The sequence below is a fragment of the Canis lupus genome, chromosome 4 (genome assembly GCF_048164855.1).
Source record: "Canis lupus baileyi chromosome 4, mCanLup2.hap1, whole genome shotgun sequence".
Taxonomy (NCBI): Eukaryota; Metazoa; Chordata; class Mammalia; order Carnivora; family Canidae; genus Canis; species Canis lupus.
In genome coordinates, this window is record NC_132841.1 from 65,198,308 (window position 1) to 65,219,802 (window position 21,495).

General features: G+C 35.3%; 1 protein-coding gene across 1 annotated transcript in view; it reads left to right on the forward strand.

Annotated features, from left to right (window-relative positions):
* Positions 1-15,914, forward strand: part of EMB (embigin) — a 48,813-nt gene extending 32,899 nt beyond the window's left edge. The window contains exons 7-11 of the mRNA XM_072824663.1: positions 7,181-7,308; positions 9,855-10,134; positions 10,899-10,932; positions 13,673-13,727; positions 14,314-15,914. Coding sequence (XP_072680764.1) covers positions 7,181-7,308; positions 9,855-10,134; positions 10,899-10,932; positions 13,673-13,727; positions 14,314-14,331 — 515 coding nt within the window. The 3' untranslated portion in view covers positions 14,332-15,914. The remainder of the gene's footprint in view (positions 1-7,180; positions 7,309-9,854; positions 10,135-10,898; positions 10,933-13,672; positions 13,728-14,313) is intronic.
* Positions 15,915-21,495: the final 5,581 nt, after the last annotated feature.

The following is a 21,495-nucleotide window of genomic DNA, read 5'->3' on the forward strand; positions in this document are numbered from 1 at the left end:
CATGTGCATTCTCTCTTAATCTCCTTTCCTGTTTGCTTAATTTAATTTAGTGAAGTATACACCCTACATTTCCTTCCTTTATTCCCTTCCTGCCCCTTTTTCTTTCCTTCCCTCCCTCCCCACCTTCCTCCTCCCTACTTTCTTTCCTTCCTAATGAGCTAAGAGGATATTAAACACAGGCACACACACACACACACACACACACTCCTCTAATAAACATTTTATCAAGTCTCTTCTAAATATGCAAAGAAAGCCTATAGATTTTGAGGAAGTACTCATCAAATCTTGAGGCTTAAAGTGATTCCAGGAGATTCAACTTTAAAAATTGCTTTTTCCCCCATCTAAACAGGACTGTTTTCTAGAAATATGTACTAGTTATACCTGTTCAAAGTTTAAATATTGAATATATTATGCCTTTTCCTATGAGCATTCTTATAATAAATTACTTAAATTATTATTTGGCAGTGATAGTTCCTGCCTCTAATGTGAAGATTAACAGAAGCATTTCACTTTTCAGTATAGCAATACATTTAATGCCAAGTGGTCTTGGAGAAAGCCTCTTGATTCCATATCTATTTTGAGACCAGGAGGCTGATTCTGGCTATGTCAGGAGCAACAACAACAACACAAGGCCTAGGTTTGAAATCAAGCACTTGAGGAATGCAAAGAGCCACTGAATATTTACTGGTTTGTTTTTTTTTTTTTTTTTTTGCTTTTTATAAAAGTTTTCTTTTTTTTTTTTTTTAAGATTTTATTTATTTATTCATGAGAGACACAGAGAGAGAGAAAGAGGCAGAGACAGAGACAGAGGGAGAAGCACTGGGACTCAATCCTGGGTCTCCAGGATCAGGCCCTGGGCTGAAGGTGGCGCGATAAACCGCTGAGCCACCCGGCCTGCCCATCTTTTTATAGTTTTCTTAAAGTAGTTTAGTTCAGTTTCTTAGTTTTTAATGCCCACTTACCATTAATATAACTTTTAAGTATGCCTTGAAGTATGTCTTGAAGTATGTCTTGAAGATACTTATAAAATTAGTAAATTGGGCCTTTTTAGATCTTCTTTGGTAAAATAATAATTTTCTATAATTCATCTAATTTGAATATTGCTTGGAAAAATAATTTCATTTGATTACAATTTAAAGGCATCTGAAGAACAATTCATATTGTAGGTATTATTTAGTTAGATCTATAAGGTTTATAGGATGGCATATATTTTTATAAATATCCTATAATATTATGTCTCCACATGACTTGCTTATGGGTTTTCCTAAGAAGGATTATTTTTCTTAGCAATGCTACAATAGACTGTGGTTGAAAAAGCTTTTTTATCTTCTATTTTAAATTCAGCCAAAAAACCCATTCTGCTATTGATTACATGAGTCAACTATAGTGCATGAGCCTGGGTCCTTAGAACAATTCATCAGCAAAGCCCCTGTTTCTGCCTTTATGGGAGCTGGTTGATTTATTACTACAAGATTGTAAAAGGGCCTCAACATCACTAATTAGTACAATGCAAAAAAAACAAAACAAAACAAAACTTGCTGACTTTGTGTGTTTGGCTGTTGATGATATAGGAGAAGGAAAAGTCACACTGGAAGCTTGCAAGTGCTAATATGTTGATGATTACTTTTCATTCAAGAAAGATGAGTGGTGGGCTACAGTTTCTCAGGCTCAGGTCAACTATTCTGACATAGTTGCTGAAAACTTCTATAATATTCATCAATGTTAAAATCTCTTAGTAGAAAGATGCAAAAATTTAGTTAGTGAAGGATAAGTAATAGCACATAGAACTTTTTAGAAGTCATGGTGAGATTTTGATGGTACCAAGTGGTATGAAACCTCTCTTGGCCTAGCTGACTAGTCTGTCTTCACTAGTAAGTATCTAAAGGGTCAAAGTATGGAATAGTAGTATGGTGGAATCAGTTGGAATGTCAGCTTCAAATCCCAGTGTTGAAGTCTAGTTGTCTTTGACTAGTTGGAAGAATCTTTTCCCTAATTTGATAATGCCTAAATGTCCTTGAGCCAAAAATGACCCAGGCTGATTTTTTTCTAGTTCACAAATATGCAAATATAAATCTGTAACTTTACGACTCCATAGGGCTTTTACCATCACCAAATAAATCTTGGACTCCATCTTCTTAGACACTAGTTTGAATCAGCAATTTCACCATCTTCAAACGTGGATTCATCTGATCCCAAGACTCTCACCTGCCCTGCCTTATCCAAAGTTTTAAAAGGTCAGCAGTACACATTAATTGCTGTCCTTCTTTGCATAAATATTTTCAACCATAAGTAGCAGCCCAGAACCAACTGTGACCTCTGGAGAGGTTCAGACAAACTAGGGTTTCCTGACCATGGTGCGTTTTATAATTTAGATCTACACTGCTGTTGTCAACCATATAAAGTATAGCAGAGTCATGGTTAATGTCCTCTTGGCCAATAGTTGAGGGGATAGTCAAGAAAGCAGAAGAGATGAAAAGAAAATAGAATTTTGATTTTGTTTCCCTCTGGCATCACTAGTCATGGCACAGTCCATAGTCTGTACCCTGATCTTAACATTTCATTGGGATAGTTTAATAGCATAATTGTATGTTACTCACCTAAACCTCAAAAAATACCCAACATTTTCTTGAAAAGCCCCTTTCAGCTGCCCATCATGATTTCTAGTCCTGTGCCTCTTAGAGGCTTACTGAAAAAAGTGTATTTTTTGCCATGTTTTCCCCCAAATATTGCCCCTTCTTCTACTTTTGATTCTTGGCCTATGGGTAGATTCCAGTATTTTGATCATATTTCAATACATATTTTCCTGATAAAGCATGACCTAATTAATTCCCAGAAAGAATCACACTGAGATTGAGAACGAGGATGGTTATCTGGGATGGGAGATCAACAAGCTGGGAAAGCAGAAACTGCCCTTAACTAGTGGCCAATAAAGCTGGTTTCAGCGTCTGCCTTCAAAGCAGTGTTTGTTTTGAGGCAAGCCTAGCCTGGCTCGAGAAGTAACTATAACAGAGCTGCACTACTGAAAAACAATGCCAGATATGTACCTGTTGTACCTTTCCGCGTGGAACTCAAGACTGTGCTTCTGCTTCACCTGTGGTTTGGAAGGAACTTTGTGGCTTCAAAAAAGAATTCTTATTTTAGCCCAGCTTGACTCAGCTTAATTGGCTGATCTTCAGTTGAGGCCTTCCCTAAAGTAGGGTTTATCTTTCCAAGAGTTTCTGTGTCCTCAGACTTCATTTAACAACAATGCCACACCAGGTATTGGGCATATTGGAATGAAGTATGACTAAGAAGTGGTCTTGAACTGGTTGATCATAGTGTTCTGTCAGGAGGCCCTCAAATAACTTTGTCCTGACTTGGTTTAGTCATTCCTTTTCCCAACAAAATCTCAAGTAAGGAAAATACACAAAAAATGGGACACCAAAACAAAGTAACATTTTATTAGTGGCCAGTATTGGTCACAAACCTTGTTGGAATTCTTGGAAGGCTTTGCCATACAGAAGGCTTCTTTTTCTTCAATTAGGAAACTAACCTTAAGCCAAAGAAGAGCCATGTATTCCTTCACGGCCCAAGGTCAATTTGGTCTTTACTCCTCTAGACAGGAGAATAATATTCTTCTGAGTCTGGAAAAATATGCTGAGCATGAGGCTGAGTTATTTATACCTCCAGATTTATATCCCTAGAAAACAGGGCCAAATCAGTGCCCTGGACCATGACTAATCCAGGATAATCCTCCTCTCAAGGACTGGAAAACTGGAGGGCTGAATGAGAGGAGGGATTTTCTAGAGAGGTCACCAGGGACTTGAATCCATGGGCCACTGCCCAGCCTTTGTTGCCATCACCTCCAGTGTGTCTAGTGAGAAAACTGGATCTATTGTAAGAAAAACGAAACAGAATGAAATATTCAATGGTTCAGCCTAATTTAAACCTGTAACATTTTGATGCTGAAATTTACTGTCTTGTTTCTCCAAAACAAAATACACTTATGTTAATATCAGGACAGATGGTCAACCTATTCTCTTGGAGCCTAACGTTGTGTCCAATTTTCTTGTATTGGTTGTTTTCCTGCATTAGACTGCTATCTGGGTCCCCAATGAGCCCAGAGGAGGGAGCCATAGACGGAGGAAACTGGACAAAAGTAGTTTGGCTTAATAGGTAGAACACTTACATGAGATTGTGAGAGACACAATCTTTACTTTTATTTTTTAAATAAAAAAATAGGATAGCAATTATTCTTCTATTTAAAAAATTCACTCATAGGTTATGTCAAAGTGTTGCTTTATTCTGCTTTTTCCTTTTATAGCTGGTATGTAGTGAATGGGTCCGTTTTTATTCTTAGATTTTATGTAATATATAAAGTTAGTATTCCATGTGTTCTTTCTGCTCCACATACTATAGTCTGGAAACAAGATTTTCTTTTTAACTTTTTAACCAATTTAATTTCTTGTTATGATAAGGAGAAGTAATGAGGCACCATGATTTAAATTATTTTAATTTATACTGAAATTGTAATCCTTTTTATTTTTATTTTATTTTTTTTGAAATTGTAATCCTTATACAAAATCTTATTCAACTGCTTTCACCAAGCACCTGAATGTGTTTCAAACAGTAGAATTTGTTTTACAGCTTCACTAAGTTGTTTAATAGATGTTATTAAAGGATGGATGGGTGCTGTCACCCACATCTCAAAGCTCCTGTTTCTTCACCCTTTTGGGCCTTGTCCCCTGTGAATTCATCCCCTTGTATTTTTCATCATTTTACTCATTTAATCTCTCATATGGACTGGATGGTCTATAAAGGACTCAGTTTGGAGCCTTTCCCATGTTTTGGGGGTTTTTATGCATTCCTACAGTTCTGAGATGTACTCAGATGAATTTCTAGTTCTCTTTTTTTTTAAGCTACGTCTTATTTCTTCTCTGTTCCACATGCCTAGCTGACCTAGAAATCATTCTTGCGCATGATGATGATCTACCCTAGTAAGTTGGCTAATGACCACTATGTAATAAGGCCATGGGATTACAAATTGTGAGAAAGGTCAATTAAGAGAAGCAGTACCAGTACACGATAAAAATTTTGTGGTGTTTATTCTGCAGCAAACACTTTATGTATTATGATTTCCTATCTAATCCTTTCAACAACACAGTAGGATGGGTTATGACCTACCTAAGTCCTCAACATTACTAACACTGAAACTGTAATTTGAAGGTATGTATTTCCTGGACCCAAATAAATTCTTTGTCACATTATTATCACATTGTGCTGACTTCCTTCAAACACTTAATGACCTGACCTTTGAAATGGACACATATTAACCACATATTAACTAAATATTCCCGAGCCTGATGGTGACCAATAGAGAATGTGGGACACTAGTGGTCTCAGTCAAAAGGAATGCTCAGATTATCTTCTGACTGGGATGTCTTAAATGAACGTAGTCACATATACTCCCTCTGTCCTTTCTCAAGAGTGCCCTAGTGGTACCTGACTAGGTTTTCATAAAGTGTTAGTGGATGTTTTATAATTTCTGATTGGAGGTTCACATCTTTGGGTATGTAAAATTGTAGACCATTCAGTTTCATCAAAACATGTTTCCCTGGTTATGAAAAGTGTGAGAACAATTGACTTAAAGATTGCTCTATTATCTTTCTTATGAATTACTTGAAGCATTTATGCTGTCATGGGTGACATACCTTCCTCCTGTTGGCATCTCTTTTTTTTTTAATATATTTTTTAAGACTTTATTTATTCATAGAGATGCAGAGAGAGAGAGAGAGAGAGGCAGAGGCACAGGCAGAGGGAGAAGCAGGCTCCATGCAGAGAGCCCGACGTGGGACTCCATCCCAGGACTCCAGGATCATGCCCTGGGCTGCACGCGGCGCTAAACCGCTGCGCCACCGGGGCTGCCCCGGCATCTCTTTTTTATTCACACTGTCTCATTCAACATTCTGCTGGTCAGCAGTTATGATGAAGGAGAGGGTTTTTAGGTATAATTTAAACAATAAGGAAAAAAGAGGACTCCCCATACCTTTTTGTAACCTTAATCACCTAAGGACAGAACCTATAAAGAAATCCTATTCTCCAACCCTAGTTTACCACTTCTTTGGTAGTTATACAAGTCAGAATTTCTTTTTGAGTCATTACCAATGATTTCCCCCTTCCTCATCTTTCTGATTCATACATTCAGCAAATGCCTAATTATCTTCGGGTAGTACAAAGCTAAGAGCACTTAGAAAATGTATTTAATCTAGAAATCTAACTTTAGTACTTAAAACTGGGTCTATTTCTACCCTAGCTTTCCCCAAAATAAAATATAAAAACAAGATTCCTAACAAGTGAATATCAAATAATATCTATAAAATTTATCAAAATAGCATTAAAAAATTAGACATGATTTTATACTTTCTATTGCCAAACAAACAAAAGAGGAAAAACAAAACATAAAACCAAAAACCTGCTAAAATGAGTAAAAGAAAAAAAAATAAAAGTCATCTTTATTGGTCAATCTATATCTCTAGTATAAGTGCACATTCCATAATAGTGATTCCATCTTGGAGCTGTTGGCTGTCTTGTTAATGCTTTTCTTATGTTCTTATGTTTTAATTTTTTTACCAAGTTATTCACATCCTTAAAATTTAATTTTTCTAAATTCAGTGTTCATTTTTATTCTGTTACTAATGGCATCTGCCTCGAACTGTCTTAGGAAATTTATCATACAAAACAATCAGAAGCAGAAGAAAAAATCATATATAGACACAACAAACTGGTGGTTGCCAGAGGGGTGAGGTGTGGTGGTGGAAATGAACAAAATGAGTAAAAGGGGGTGGGAGGTATAGGATTCTGTTTATGGAGTGGATAAGTCCGGGGGAAGAAAGGTACAGCATAGAGGATATAGTCTATGATATTGTAATAGTATTTCATGGCGGTAGATGGTACATACATATGTGGTAAGCATAGCATAACATGAACACTTGGTCTGATCACTATGTTGTACACCTGAAACTAATGTAATACTATGTATCAACTATATTCTAATTAAAAAAATAGTTTTATGTTATATGTAACTAATATTATGTAAAAGATAATATTGATGAGAAAATGAAAGGAGAATTTATCTTCAACTTGAATACATTTCCCTATTCAAACTGTTTCAGTAACATATATTTCTCTAAATTTTTCTTAGTCCCTGAAGTTCAAGGGAAAAACAAACCATTGATCACTTATGTGGGGGATTCAGTTGTCTTGATATGTAAATGTCAACACTGTTCTTCTTTAAATTGGACCTGGTACAGTAATAATGGGAGTGCACAGGTAAGATCATATGTCTTTGATTTGAAGAAAATAAAGTGAAAGCTTTAATTTCATAAATAATAAGATTATTAACAGACTCAGAATTCCTAGGACTATGTCTTCATAAAGAAAGAGCAGTGGAATTGTCATTTCATGTTTTTAGCATATTACAATTTACACCTGAAGAGACTCTAAATGTTTTATTAACTGGTATTTCATTTTTTAAGATTTAATAACATTTAAATTTTTTAGAAGGAAGTTAGAATTCAATTTTAATTGATGAGTTTAGAAATAACCCTAACAAAAAGATTCTTTTTCTTATCATTCCATGAAAGTATCTAGGAAAAAAGGTAGTTTTCTTTTCCAGCTTCTGTCTCTGGAAACATTTGTGATAGAATGCAATACAGTGGTGCCATTTGAGAAAAGAATGAAAATTTGGTAACTTAAAACTGAGGGCCTGGGTTCTTTCAGTAAGTGTCATTGGCCTCTTTTGGCCTTCCAGAATTCTAAGGGAAGTCAAATACTTACATTCCTATAAAAAATTAATGGCTATTCAAAGAGCTGATAATAAGAAAAACATAGATATTCAGAAAAAAATTTCTTTCTTTCTTCCTCCCAAATGTTCTCTAATAGCAGGGAAATTTAGGGCGTTGTCCTAAATAGGGGATATCTATCTACTACTCTGATACTAATGAGCATTGAAATTAAAGTCCTGTAAAGGCAAGTTGTAATTCTAGAAGGGGCAGACAGTACAAGACAGTGCAGATCTTTTTTTTTTTTTTTTTTTTTTTTTTTTAATTTATGATAGTCACACACAGAGAGAGAGAGAGAGGCAGAGACATAGGCAGAGGGAGAAGCAGGCTCCATGCACCGGGAGCCCGACATCGGATTCGATCCCGGGTCTCCAGGATCGCACCCTGAGCCAAAGGCAGGCGCCAAACCACTGCGCCACCCAGGGATCCCTTTTTTTTTTTTTTTTTTAAGATTTTATTTATTTATTCATGAGAGAGAGACACAGAGACATAGGCAGAGGGAGAAGTAGGCTCCGTGCAGGGAGCCCCATGTGGGACTCAATCCCAGGACTCCAGGATCATGCCCTGAGCCGAAGGCAGATGCTTAACCACTGAGCCACGCAGGCATCCCAAGACAGTGCAAATCTGACAATGAAATACTAGGTTCCTTCTTAGACAGAATTGCTACCGCCACAGACTGTTGAAGGGAACCAGAAGAAGAACTTAAAAGGGAGAGTGACTGATTTTGTGATAACATTGGTTTAAGTTTTTAAAGAAAGCTCCAAATCACTTAGATTTAAACCATTAATATTTCTGCTTATCTTCTTACAGATGATTAGGAAAGGCAATCATTTTGTGTAGGTAAATATTAGAAAAAATGTATGTAAATCTATAAAGATAAATATCAGTTGTAGTACTTGAAATACATAGCCTAGATTATTTATATGTGACACTACACAGAAAAAAACCCCTAAATCTAATTATATTAAACTTTTAGAATGTAGCCTGTGCTTCTCTCCATTTGCTGTAGTAATTTTCTCTTAATTTGGCCTTATACTTGGGTCATATTAGGCTCTGAGGGAAGTGTAGGGAAGAGGGTATAGGTCAAAACTTTAAGTCAAGTGTTTTATCAAAATGTAGACCAACCATCCCCATTGGAATCACCTGAGGTGCCTATTAAACATGCATTCCTTTGATTTATCAGCTCCGAGTTAGAGAGGGTACTTTGAAAAAGCAGCACAGGCAGTGCTGTGCATAGGGAGCCAGGTTGCTTTAATTTTGGGGAGCAAATAAACTCACAGACAGTTCTTCATCAGATAACCTCCAAGAATATTTTTATGCAGATTAGCATTTATTGAGCAGTGCAGTTGAGTGATAGCACAGTGCACATCAAATGGCATGAGAATAAGTTTTAATTTGAACGGATTAAATAAATCAACTCCAAACTAGCTTAGTATGGCCCTTGAGAGGCTGGGGAAAATCCAGTGAATCTCAGAAGCCAGCTTGTCTGAGAAAGAAATTCAGATATGAGAAGACAGGTGTGCAGACAACCACATATACCAGGCTCATGGGATTTTTACCATTTCCTCTACATCAGCTTCAAAAGCCTGAAGATTGCATCCTTATTTCCAGTCTGAGGAACTCCCAGGGTCAGGAGCAAGTGATCTTCCTTTACAGGCATGATCACACTTAGTAGTTTCATTAATTCATAAATTCAGTAGTTGATTTGATGTGCACCTGCTCTTGTAAAGGAGGAAGTACTTTGAAAGCTAGTTGGGGATCAGAATGAGAAACCCAGATGGCTGGGTTTTTCTGGATCTTTAATTCTAATATTTACCCACAACAACCTACACTATAGTTTCAAACACTGAGTGCTTAGCACTTAAAATACCCCTTTTCTTTGCTATCTTTGGGAGATGAAGCTCTTGGACTCTGATATGTAAACTTTTCATAAGCGTTAATATGCTTTATAGCTTTTGCTCAAAACTCAATCATTCAGAACATGTATCTTTTATGATTGTTATAGGAATGGGTTTTAATGTCTCCTTATATTAGGTTCCTATTGATGTTCAAATGAATGATAAGTATGAGATCAAGGGAACAAATGCCAATGAGACAAGGCTCAAGATAACGCATCTTTCAGAAGACAATAAGGGATCTTACTGGTGCCGTGCAGCTTTCCCCTTAGGCGAGAGCGAACAACGCGTTGAACTTGTTGTGCTGAGTTATTTGGTTCCCCTGAAACCATTTCTTGGAATAGCTGCTGAAGTTGTTATTGTAGTGGCTGTTATTCTGCTTTATGAAACACACACCCAAAAGAAAAAGAAGCTCACAGGTAGGATTTCTTTCTTTAGATAATGTTTGCATGATGACTTAATATAGTAGTGGCTTTAGATTTTTGGGGAAATATCTAATCTTTGTTAGTTGGAGGGGTATTTATGTAGTATTAATGGTGACAGCACTATGAACTTATATTGACGGTCTTTCTGTTTCAACTTCCTAAAAAATTTGTTATAAAAAATGAGCTTTTTTTCCTTTTGCTTTGGTGTTACTGGTACCTAAACACCAGACAAGTGATAGGTGCTTTGGTACTAGAATATTAGAAGATTCTGTGATAGCTTAACATAAAAGATCTCAAAGACAGTCTTTCACTTAGGTAACTCACTTAGAATATATTTATCAAACATTCTGGAGTTCTCATCAAAGAGACATTGGTGAGTTTTCTATTTTTGTAGCATGTACTTGATAGATTCCGGGTTGAGAAAACAATGGTCCTCTAAGAAAATTTATCTTACGTTCTATATTCTTTTCTGATTTGTACTAAATTTTTAATAACTTAAAGAATTACAAATCAATCATTCTGATCTTGAAAATCCTAGATACTAGACTATGCTTGATCAACATTGCAAGTAAGGTCCAGAGAGCAGGGAAAGAGGAGGAAGTGATGGACATGCAGGCGTCTTATGTAGTACCGTCTCTCTTTTGTTCCAAAGAGGGAAAACCACGGGATGCATTCTTAACTTGGGGAAAGTTAAGTCAACATACATACTCCATAAGAATAATAAACCAATCTTAATAAAGTCCTCTTTTATTACACAGATGATGGGAAAGAATTTGAACAAATTGAACAGCTGTAAGTATTATTTTTTACGGATAAAGTTTCATTTGAGTAAAATACAGATAAATATGAAATGGAATAAAAAGTTTGCGGTTAAACTAGATGTTTACCTCAAAGATACAAAGGTTATGATCCAAATGGGGAACTTGTACTCCAGTGTTTACAGCAGCAATGTCCATAATAACCAAACTATGGAAAGAGCCCAGATGTCCACTGACAGATGAATATATATATATATATATACACACACACAATGGAATATTACTCGGCCATCAGATAGGATGAAATTTTACCATTTCAATTGACATGGACAGAACTGGAGGGTATTATGCTGAGCAAAATAAGTTCAGTCAGAGAAAGATAATTACATGGTTTCACTCATGTGGAATATGTGAAACAGAACAGAGGATTATAGGGGAAGAAATCAGAATGGGAGACAAACTATGAAAGACTCTTAACACTAGGAAATAAACTGAGGGTTACTGGAAGGGAGAGGGGTAGGGGATGGGGTAACTGAGTGATGAGCATTAAGGAGAGCACATGATGTAATGAGCACTGGGTGTTATACACAACTGATGAATTACTAAAGTCTACATCTGAAACTAATGATGTACTTATGTTAGCTAATTGAATTTAAATTAAACAAAAGTTTGCAGTTAGGAAAAAAGTACAAGAGTATATTATGTGTGTGTTATTTTCTGTACACATCCATGTTGTGGAGAGGCAAGTGGAGTTTGCCTGCCTATATTAGTATCCCCCTTTTTCTTCTCTGTACTTCAATTTTATCCACAACAATATGGCTTTAATGATAGTATTTGCCATATTAGGCTTTTGGATTAAATGATATTCTGTCTGTAAAAATGCTTAGCATAGGCTTTGATGCACAGGGGTGTTCAATAACCATGAGGAAGTATTATTTGTGTAAAGCAGTATTTCTTAACCCTGGCTATATTTTTGGTCACTTAGGATGTTCCTTAAAAATGCAGTTGCTCAGACTTTACTGAATCTCCTGGATCAGAACCTCTGGGATTGGTGCCTGGGTTGTATTTCTTTAAAATGTCTATCACTGATTCTAAGTCCCTGTCATATTGAAAATCACTGGCCTAGAATTCTATTAGTTACTATTTCTGAAAGAACACATATTGTGCCCCACGTTCTCTTACAGTCCCTTTGTTTAGAGTGGAAAATGAAGAGGGCTGAGAAGAAAATTATCAGGATGTAATTTAGTTCAGTGAAGATGTGTGTGACTAGTTCTTCTAAGCCAGAGGACTGAGCATGGAGTCCAGTGATGGAGGTTCCCAAGACTGGAATTAAAGTCTGAGTAACACTGCCCAGGGATGGAGCAAGAAAATGAGATCAGATTAAATTTGCTGAAGGCAATGTAGGAAATGGAAGGCCTGAACAAATATAACCAACACAGAATGGCACTTGAAGTCTATCTTCCTCAGCCAGCACAAGTTCTGACGTGTGGTCTATAGCCATGGTTAAAGAGTAGAAGTAGGGTGGACAGCTGTCATTTAGATATTCGTAGACATAATTCAAATAGTTATTTTTACTCTGTTCATGTATGGCAGGTAAGATAAATCAACATCATATGAGCTCCTAAAGTAAGGGCATGAAAATTGTATCAGGAGTTCCCTAACCTCAGATAGGAAAAACAAAACGGTGTTATCTTAGCATAAACTCTTAATTATAGTTGGAAGGAAACTGCATCTCTTTCTGTCCAAGGAAACTTGGACATCTTGTTTGTAGTGCTATGAGTGTTTTATCTTTCTGGTTCTCTTTTACTGATGCCCATTCTTATTATTTTTTTTAAGATTTTATTTATGTATTCATTAGAGACAGAGAGAGAGAAAGGCAGAGACACAGGCAGAGGGAGAAGCAGGCTCTATGCAGGGAGCCTAATGTGGGACTCAATCCTGGACCCCGGGATCATGACCTGAGCCAAAGGCAGGTGCTCAACCACTGAGCCACCCCAGTGTCCCCCAAATTTTGATTAAATTGAATTTATTACCTGCTGGTAATAGCTTAATGAGCTCAGGCCTGCCCATAACACCTAGAAGGGTATTCGTTATGCATCATTACCTAGCGTAGTCCTTCTTGTCTTATGACAAGCCCCCTTTTGTAGTATTCCACTGATGCACATTGGGTAGACAAAGAATCATATTTAACCTCTACTTCATGGGACACCTGGGTGGCTCAGTGGTTGAGCGTCTGCCTTTGGCTCAGGGCGTGATCCTGTTATCCTGGGTACTGGGATCAAGTCCTACATCGGGCTCCTTGCGGAGAGCCTGCTTCTCCCTCTGCTTGTGTTTCTGCCTCTCTCTATGTGTCTCTCATGAATAAATAAATAGAATTAAAAAAATAACCTCTAATTCATTGTAATAGACATGTCAGATTACAGCATGTGTATCTCACATGTTGGCTGAACTTCTGATTGGCTATTATCTTGCAAGCCTCACAACTACACACAAATTATAGCCATATATGCAAGTCCTTACTCATGTTGGCAGAGAAGCAGTTCTCCCTCTGCATAAAACAAACAACTTGGTTCAGTGCCATTTGTGGCAACAGCTCTTCTCTAAGCAACAGTATGAAAACAAAATCAACTTTATGAGTAAAACATTTTTTTAGGAAAAATGAATTGTTTCAATTGACCTTTTACATTTTAACCTGATGGCCATGATATAAATAATGTATTGACTTGATTTAATGCAGTGTAAATATCTAGTGATTTTCTTTCTTTTCTGTGCAGGAAATCAGACGATAGCAATGGTATAGAAAATAATGCCCCCAGGCACAGAAAAAATGTAAGTCACTTCTAAATGATATTCCAAATAAAAGGTAAAATTCAATATACATAGACTATTATTCCAGCTACATTTTCTAGTTTCATATAAGACCTAATCATTCAGTATGTGCTTGAATATGCTTGTTTACAATATTATAGGAGAAATTTTATAGTTATGCAAAAATAAATGACATCTTTTTTTCTGTCAGAGAACATGTAGCAACCAATCTAAAAGTAAATCTTTTGCATTGCCTATATATATGCACATATATATGTCACCACAGGCTAATTCCTGGTACTACTTTTCATGTAGTCTTATTTTTTTTCTCTCTTAGATTTTCTGGATTTTCCTTTTTTAATTCTCATATACTCCCATGTATTTGGCATTATAAAGAAATCCACATAAGCTTATTTTCTTTACTGATTAGAACCAAAATTTTCATAGTTCATCAACATTTTTTTCCTGAGTATTTAGAAAATACTGTTAGTTTTGGCAGTGGTTTGAATCATTCCTTTCTAGCACTTTTTGCTTTACTAAAGTGATAATAAGTTATAGAATAATTAGGACATACTAATTATATTTCATTTTGCTTTATTTAACTCAGGAATCTGTGAGCCAGTGAATGAAAAACATCATGTCAAGAGTCATGGGAAGATGTACAGTTTATACTTCAGCTTTGTTATGTTTCCTGTTAAGAATATCTGAGTTTTTATTTTTAAAAAGATGAAAAGTTTATGCAAAATACTCAGCAGTAGCTTTGTAATGATATATGCTATCTCAGATTATATTTTCATTCTGTAAGTATTTTACATTAAATCAAGGTCGATTATATTAAATATGTTCTATGAGCTATAACCCAGGATAATTAATTTCATCTTGGTCATCAAGAGATGCACAGAAGACATACCAGCAAAACCAGTTAATACTACACAGAACTAATGTCATTCAAGACCTGTTTATAACCAAAGAATTCTTTAAAGAGAAACTTTTGCCATTTGCCTTAAAAAGTTCTTTTCTCAATTATGCTTACTCTATGTAGAAATATTTTTAATAATTTTCATGTAATTGTCATCCTCCTGTCATATTGGAAGAAAACATCCTTACTAGGAAATGAATATTTTCTGCCTTTGCTATACAATCTCTACAAGAAAAACATACTACTTTTCCTCCACAAATATTGGTTTAAGGCAAGGAAATATAACTATATACTTGCCCCGAATCTTCCATCACCACAAAAGCATGTTTCCCAACCTTTGTTCTTCTCATCTCCACTGCTTTCACACACCAGGGAAAGGTGACTTTCAGTCTTTATGTAGAACATTCTTTAAATGTCATGGTTTTGGATTTTTAAAGTTGTACCTGGTGTCGATGCTATAGGGCACAGGTCCATATAGTTATAATATAGCACTGCTACAGGGATGCTTCTGTGGTTGGTTCATAGTTTCTTGGTATCTCTGTCTTGACACCTGGTGTCCTGATACCTCTGGGTGGTTAAATATCTAAAAATGCATTATTAGTGCTTTATAGTCATGATTCCTTTCTTTGATATCCAGAAGTTCTAAATTACTTCTATGATGTTGCAAATGCCTTAGACTTTCCTTCAAAATTAGAATAGTTTCTATTGCATATATAACTGAAATATTTGACAAAATCATCATAACCAAATTAAATGAAATATGAATAGACATGAAACATTGTCAATGGCTTTGAGTAGACTATTAAAATCATACTACAGTATACTAGATTGGGTTGAGGACAACAATGTGAAGCCTGCTAGGTGTCCTTAGTGCTGGTGGGTCCAGTATAGCAGAGTTCAGAACAATCAGAAGCCAAGGGGGAAGAGTTGTTTGGGATGGTGGTAGGGAACACACAGTTCTTGGTGACAAGGAGATTAACATTTGGAGGAGTTCAATGATTTGGGGAAGAAATACTTTATAGAAATGTATACTAGGGGGGATCCCTGGGTGGCGCAGCGGTTTGGCGCCTGCCTTTGGCCCGGGGCGTGATCCTGGAGACCCGGGATCGAGTCCCACATCGGGCTCCCGGTGCATGGACCCTGCTTCTCCCTCTGCCTATGTCTCTGCCTCTCTCTCTCTCTCTCTCTGTGTGACTATCATAAATAAATAAAAAAATAATAATAAAAATAGAAATGTATACTAGGTACTGACTGAGAAAACAATAAAATTGTAGTAGTGAAAATTATAATTTATATGGCATCTTTCTCTGTGTTTAACATCTTAATGTTAAAAAATATTACTAATAGGAATAATACACATAAAGTGGTGACTTGGAAGCTGCCCATTATTTTATTGCAGCACTATTTTGTATGAAGCATGCTAACCATACATATATGCTTTCTTTTTTTTTTTCATATATGCTTTCTTAAAGTAGAATATATCCTTTAAGTAATGGCAGATTTCCTTTTATTCTTTGTATCAGAGCCATACACCATGATTTACACCATGGTTTAATTCATTATTTGATAACATTGTCTTGGATAGTATTTATATGATGGCAGACAACCAATTAGGTCACTTAATTAATATAAACAGCTTGAATCAGTGAAAAATTAGACTTGTTATTTGACTAAGTCCAATTCAAATGGTATACTTATGATTGGTATATATAAAACCAAAACCAATTTGTAGCTCATATGCAGTATCCTTCCATTTTGCCATACTACTTAGGCTAAGATATTTTCCAAGCAAGAGAAATTGCTGCCCCATGATAAAATAGTCCTAAATATCTGTATAGTAAATTGAATTCAAAGTGTCAATGCTTGCTATTTTTCCTAGCAAAGGCAATTCATTTCAGTAATTTTAAGCAGAAAAAGTATGCAGAAAATTAGAGTTTTGGCTTTTTAGATTCTCTCTGGAGAAACTTCTGGAAAATTATTTCAGACATTTAGGTTAAAAATGGAATGCTTCCATTAACTAACCTCACATGGAAGATAAATGGATTAACTCATAATAACCAATTGTAAATTGGCTGAAAATACTAAGTAAGCAGAAAAGCTGAAGTAGGAAACTGCTCCACGTTTACATATTAGGCACCTTGGGAAATTCTATTACTCTTTCTATCTAACAGGGTTTTGCAGAATAAGTATATTTAATGATGTCTTAAAATTCCCAGATACTTTCATATTAAGTTTATGCTCTAATGTAAATCTTCTCCCATTGTATATTTCTCTTTTTCCCTAGCATCTGGTTACTTATGTCAAAACCCCAGAACTCATGGTGATATTTTCTTCTCCTTTATTAAGTAACATAACATTAGTTATGAATCTCTGTTTCTTTGACCTTCTCAATGCTCATTAATCCACTTATTGCCTTCCCCACTCCACTCTCACAACTCCAACAGTGGCGGTCTTGATTTTCCTACCTCTGTCTCATCTTATATTAATCCATTTTTTTGTACAGCTGCCCAAGTCATCTTTTTAAACACAAATCTTGCTATGTTAACTTAATATAGAAGCTTCCATGCCAAGCCTCTGCAGGCTCACCTTTGCCATTTCTTAATACTGCAGTTTTCCAAATTGCTAATCTATCTCTAATGTCTTGACTTAATCTTAACATATAGAGATTTAGTGTAGAATGCTATCCCCTTGTACTTCTCCCCGATTAACTCAAGTTTAGCTTTCAAAACTTTAATCTGACGTTACTTCCTGGTGGATCTCTCATACCCAGTGAGGTGTATACCATGTCATTTGTTCAAGTAACTCCACATTTCTTTGTGTTTTTTTACCCTGTATTATAAATATAAATTTGTCTCCTTCTTAGGTCTTGGACTTACCAAAGAGAGGGTACAATTAGGTCACGAAATGTGTGTTGAACAGATCATTGTATAAGTAAAAATCAAATTTCATTAATTTTTTGTTATTTTTAGAACAATCTAAATTGTGACATCAGAATTAAAATACACAGATGCCTGGGTGACTAAGTTGGTTGAGCAACTGACTCATGGTTTTGGCTCAGGTCATGATCTCAGGGTCATGACATCATGTCCCACGTTGGGCTCTTTACTCAGCCTGGAGTCTACTTGGGATTCTCTCTTTCTCCCTCTCCCCCTGCCCTGTTCTCTCTCTCTCTCTCTCTCTCTGAAATAATAAATATTTTAAAAAATTTAAAAAAATTAAAATGCAATATATTAACAGAGATAAAGCTTTATGAATCAATACTTGTTTCAATTACTTTGAAAACTGCATAGTAATAGGATAAAATGTCCCATCAGATTTTAATAATGTATTAATATCTAGTAAGTAAATAAAGTTCCGATTCCTAAACTGTTATACAGAGTATGCCCCTTTTCAATTCCTGTTGTTCTCTATTTTTCATGGATAGTTTGAATGTTAACCTTATTTTTATCTTTTATTTTAATAATATAATGTATTGACTTTAAATATAAAGGACTTTAGCAATTGTAGCCCTTTGCATGGTACTATAGAAAGTGGTTGGTATTTGTGCCCCCTCCACTAATTTCTCATTTCTCTTTCCCACTAATACCATATAGTACCTTAGAGTATCTCAGAATCCAATCAAAATTTCACCCTAAAAGAGACAAAAATTTTCAAAGAAAGTTTTCTTTGTTTAGTTTGACCACTGAAAGTTTGTCTTTAATCAAATTCATGAAAAGAAAAAAAATATAAGTTCTGCTCACTTATTCCTTAGGTCTTCATCTTTGAGGCATTTAAATAGATTAATACAAAGATTCATACTAAATATCTACTATGCTACCTTATAGAAAATGAATTTTCCTAATTGGAAAGGGCTATGCCATGAATTAGGGCCTTACTCCCTATTACCATTGTTCCTCTTCATAGGGGAGTAAGTTCAAGTATGTGTTCCAGTATTAATTAAAAGGCACGGTGACCTACTTACAGCATGCTCTGAATTAATTTTTTTTTAATTTTTATTTATTTATTCATGAGAGACACACACAGAGAGAGAGGCAGAGACACAGGCAGAGGGAGAAGCAGGCTCCATGCAGGGAGCCTGATGTGGGACTCCATCCCGGGGGTCTCTAGGATCACACCCTGGGCTGAAGGCGGCGCTAAACCACTGAGCCACCCGGGCTGCTCTCTGAATTAATATTTATTGGATGAATGAAAAATAGATGAATGACTCAATTATTTTGGAACTTAAATTATATATATTTACATGATATCTATTTTGAATCTGATTAATTGTGAACATATCCTATCTAGAGAAAAAGAAAACTGGAACTGCCTGTGTTCAGTTCTGTGATATTTTTTTTTTTTTGTTTTTTGTTTTTTAATTTTTTAATTTATTTATGATAGTCACACAGAGAGAGAGAGAGAGGCAGAGACACAGGCAGAGGGAGAAGCAGGCTCCATGCACCGGGAGCCCGACATGGGATTCGATCCCGGGTCTCCAGGATCGCGCCCTGGGCCAAAGGCAGGCACTAAACCGCTGCGCCACCCAGGGATCCCCAGTTCTGTGATATTTAAGAATGTATTTGCACTGAATTTAGAAGGTCACTTACATGCCCAATTGAGTTCTTCATTGAGAATATATAATATCATTAAATAATAATAACTGACATTTGTCGAGTGCTTAGCATGTGACAGGCACTGTGCTAAATGCTTTGACATATGTTATCTCATTGAATTTCCACATCATATCATCTTATGCTACAGGAACTATTAGCATCTGCTGTATTAGAGATGAGAAAAGCAAAACTTAGATGAAGTATTTGGAACTGGGATTGAAACCCAGGGAGTCCTTCTCAGGAATCTAGGTTTAACAACCATGTTGAACAGCTTTAGTTTCTACTTACATGTATCTTAGAAAATAAAGCTATTATCTTTATTGAGCATCTTTTTTTTTTTTTTTTTTATTGAGCATCTTTTAACAAAATTTTTACTCTTTAGATGGTCAGTTAGATAAGATCCACAATCTTATCTTTAAGGCTTGTAATGACCTATGCAATGGCATACCTGTGTCCCTGCAGTGATGCTGGGGAATCATGACACTTTTGTTCATTTGGAGAGTCTTTCTTCTGCATCTCCCCACCCCCCACCATTTTACTTTTCAATAGCTAGTGTGACCGTTCACTTTATCATCCAAATACTTCAAATGAAAGAATGTCCTATGTATCATTTCACCAGGACAACAGACAGAAAACAGACCATACGTTCACCTTTTTAGTCTGTAAGAAGGAGCTAACTACTTTATAGAGATTCTAGCCTAGGCATAGCAATAACATCTGTAGCAAGTTTGAATGATAAACAAAAATTCACTGTCAGGAAAAGAACTATCTTTAGAAAATGCCAGGTGAGTCTCACTATAGAGAAATGTCTAGAACGAGACAATTCAGTAAACTTGAAGATTTATCACTTTCCAAAAGTTATATGATTAAAATTTATTATCATTCGAAAGTATGATTCACAGTCCTAAGAGAAGATAGAAAAGAAAGTCAGGTTTTTGATAACCTGTGAAATGAACTGGACAATTCTTTGGACTTGCTTATCTTCATGATTAATGTGTCATAATAACACCCAGGTGATTCTCAATGAATCAAGAATGCCTGATTATGCTTTTACAATAAAATTTACTTACAAAACCAGTAAAGATCACTCATGAATAACGTTGTCAAAATTACTTTTAGTCACATGATTAACTTAACATCTATATTTCCTACTCTTTCATTTTCCAAAGGAGAAAATGGTAGGGCAATTTGTTCACAGTATTGGTATTGGTTGAAATCTATATATTATTTTGTTGTGTTATCTATTATGTTTAAGAACTTTTGTTCACAGAATTGATTTTGCTACTTATTTGTAATTTACTTCAAGAGTAGCACAAATGTTTGTTTTTCTAAGTTTTATTTGATAAATGAAAATTAGACTTATTGCATATGTAATGAACTATAATGTTATCTAATATTACAAAAATATCACAAAACATGATTACATTAACTGCTTTTGTATGTCTTAAGATAAAAATTTGGCCATACACTTTACTTTTTTAAAAAAAATCCAGGGCCATGGATTTATTATGACATATTTCCTAATTTAATATTTTATTTTTTTAACATATGTGTCTAAATTCTCATTAATGCTTCTCTGTATTATGTAAATAGCATGGAAATGTCTCTACTGGATTGTTTCAAAGAAACATTTTTGTTGAATATAACTCAAAGAATGTATCTAATATGCAATTAAATTTAATAAAATGTCCTTAGAATTAAAGATTTAAGTGACGATTAGAAAGTATATTTGAATTTTAAACTTTTAATAATGGCTTAAAGTGAATTTAAAGGCACTAAATAATAGAAAAAACTGATATCTCCTTTGATTATACTCATAGGAAATTCAAGTTTTATAAAATAATTCATCTTTCTCAAGAGAGCCCAATAAAAATGTGTTCCTGCAGCTGGTTATCTCTGGCTAGGGGTGGTAGGTGGGAGTACAGGGCTGAAGGGGAGTTGTTTAGTGGGTATAGAGTTTCAATCATACAAAGTGAAAAGTTCTAGAGATCTGTTTTACAACAATATGAATATATTCAATGCTACTGAACTGGACACTTAAAAATGGTTAAGATAGTAATACTCTTTATTTATGGTAATTTTTATTACAATTTTCTAAAAAAGAGTGATAGGATTGAAAAATAACCTGTAAATATTTTAGCATAAAAGTAAAATAAAATCTTTGGGACTTAGGGCTTGGTAGAAGAGTGTATATAGACATGACATAAAAAAAATCTATAGAAGAAAAAATTTCTACTTTATTAAAATGTAAAAGTTTTGCTCTGCAAAAAAACCCTCT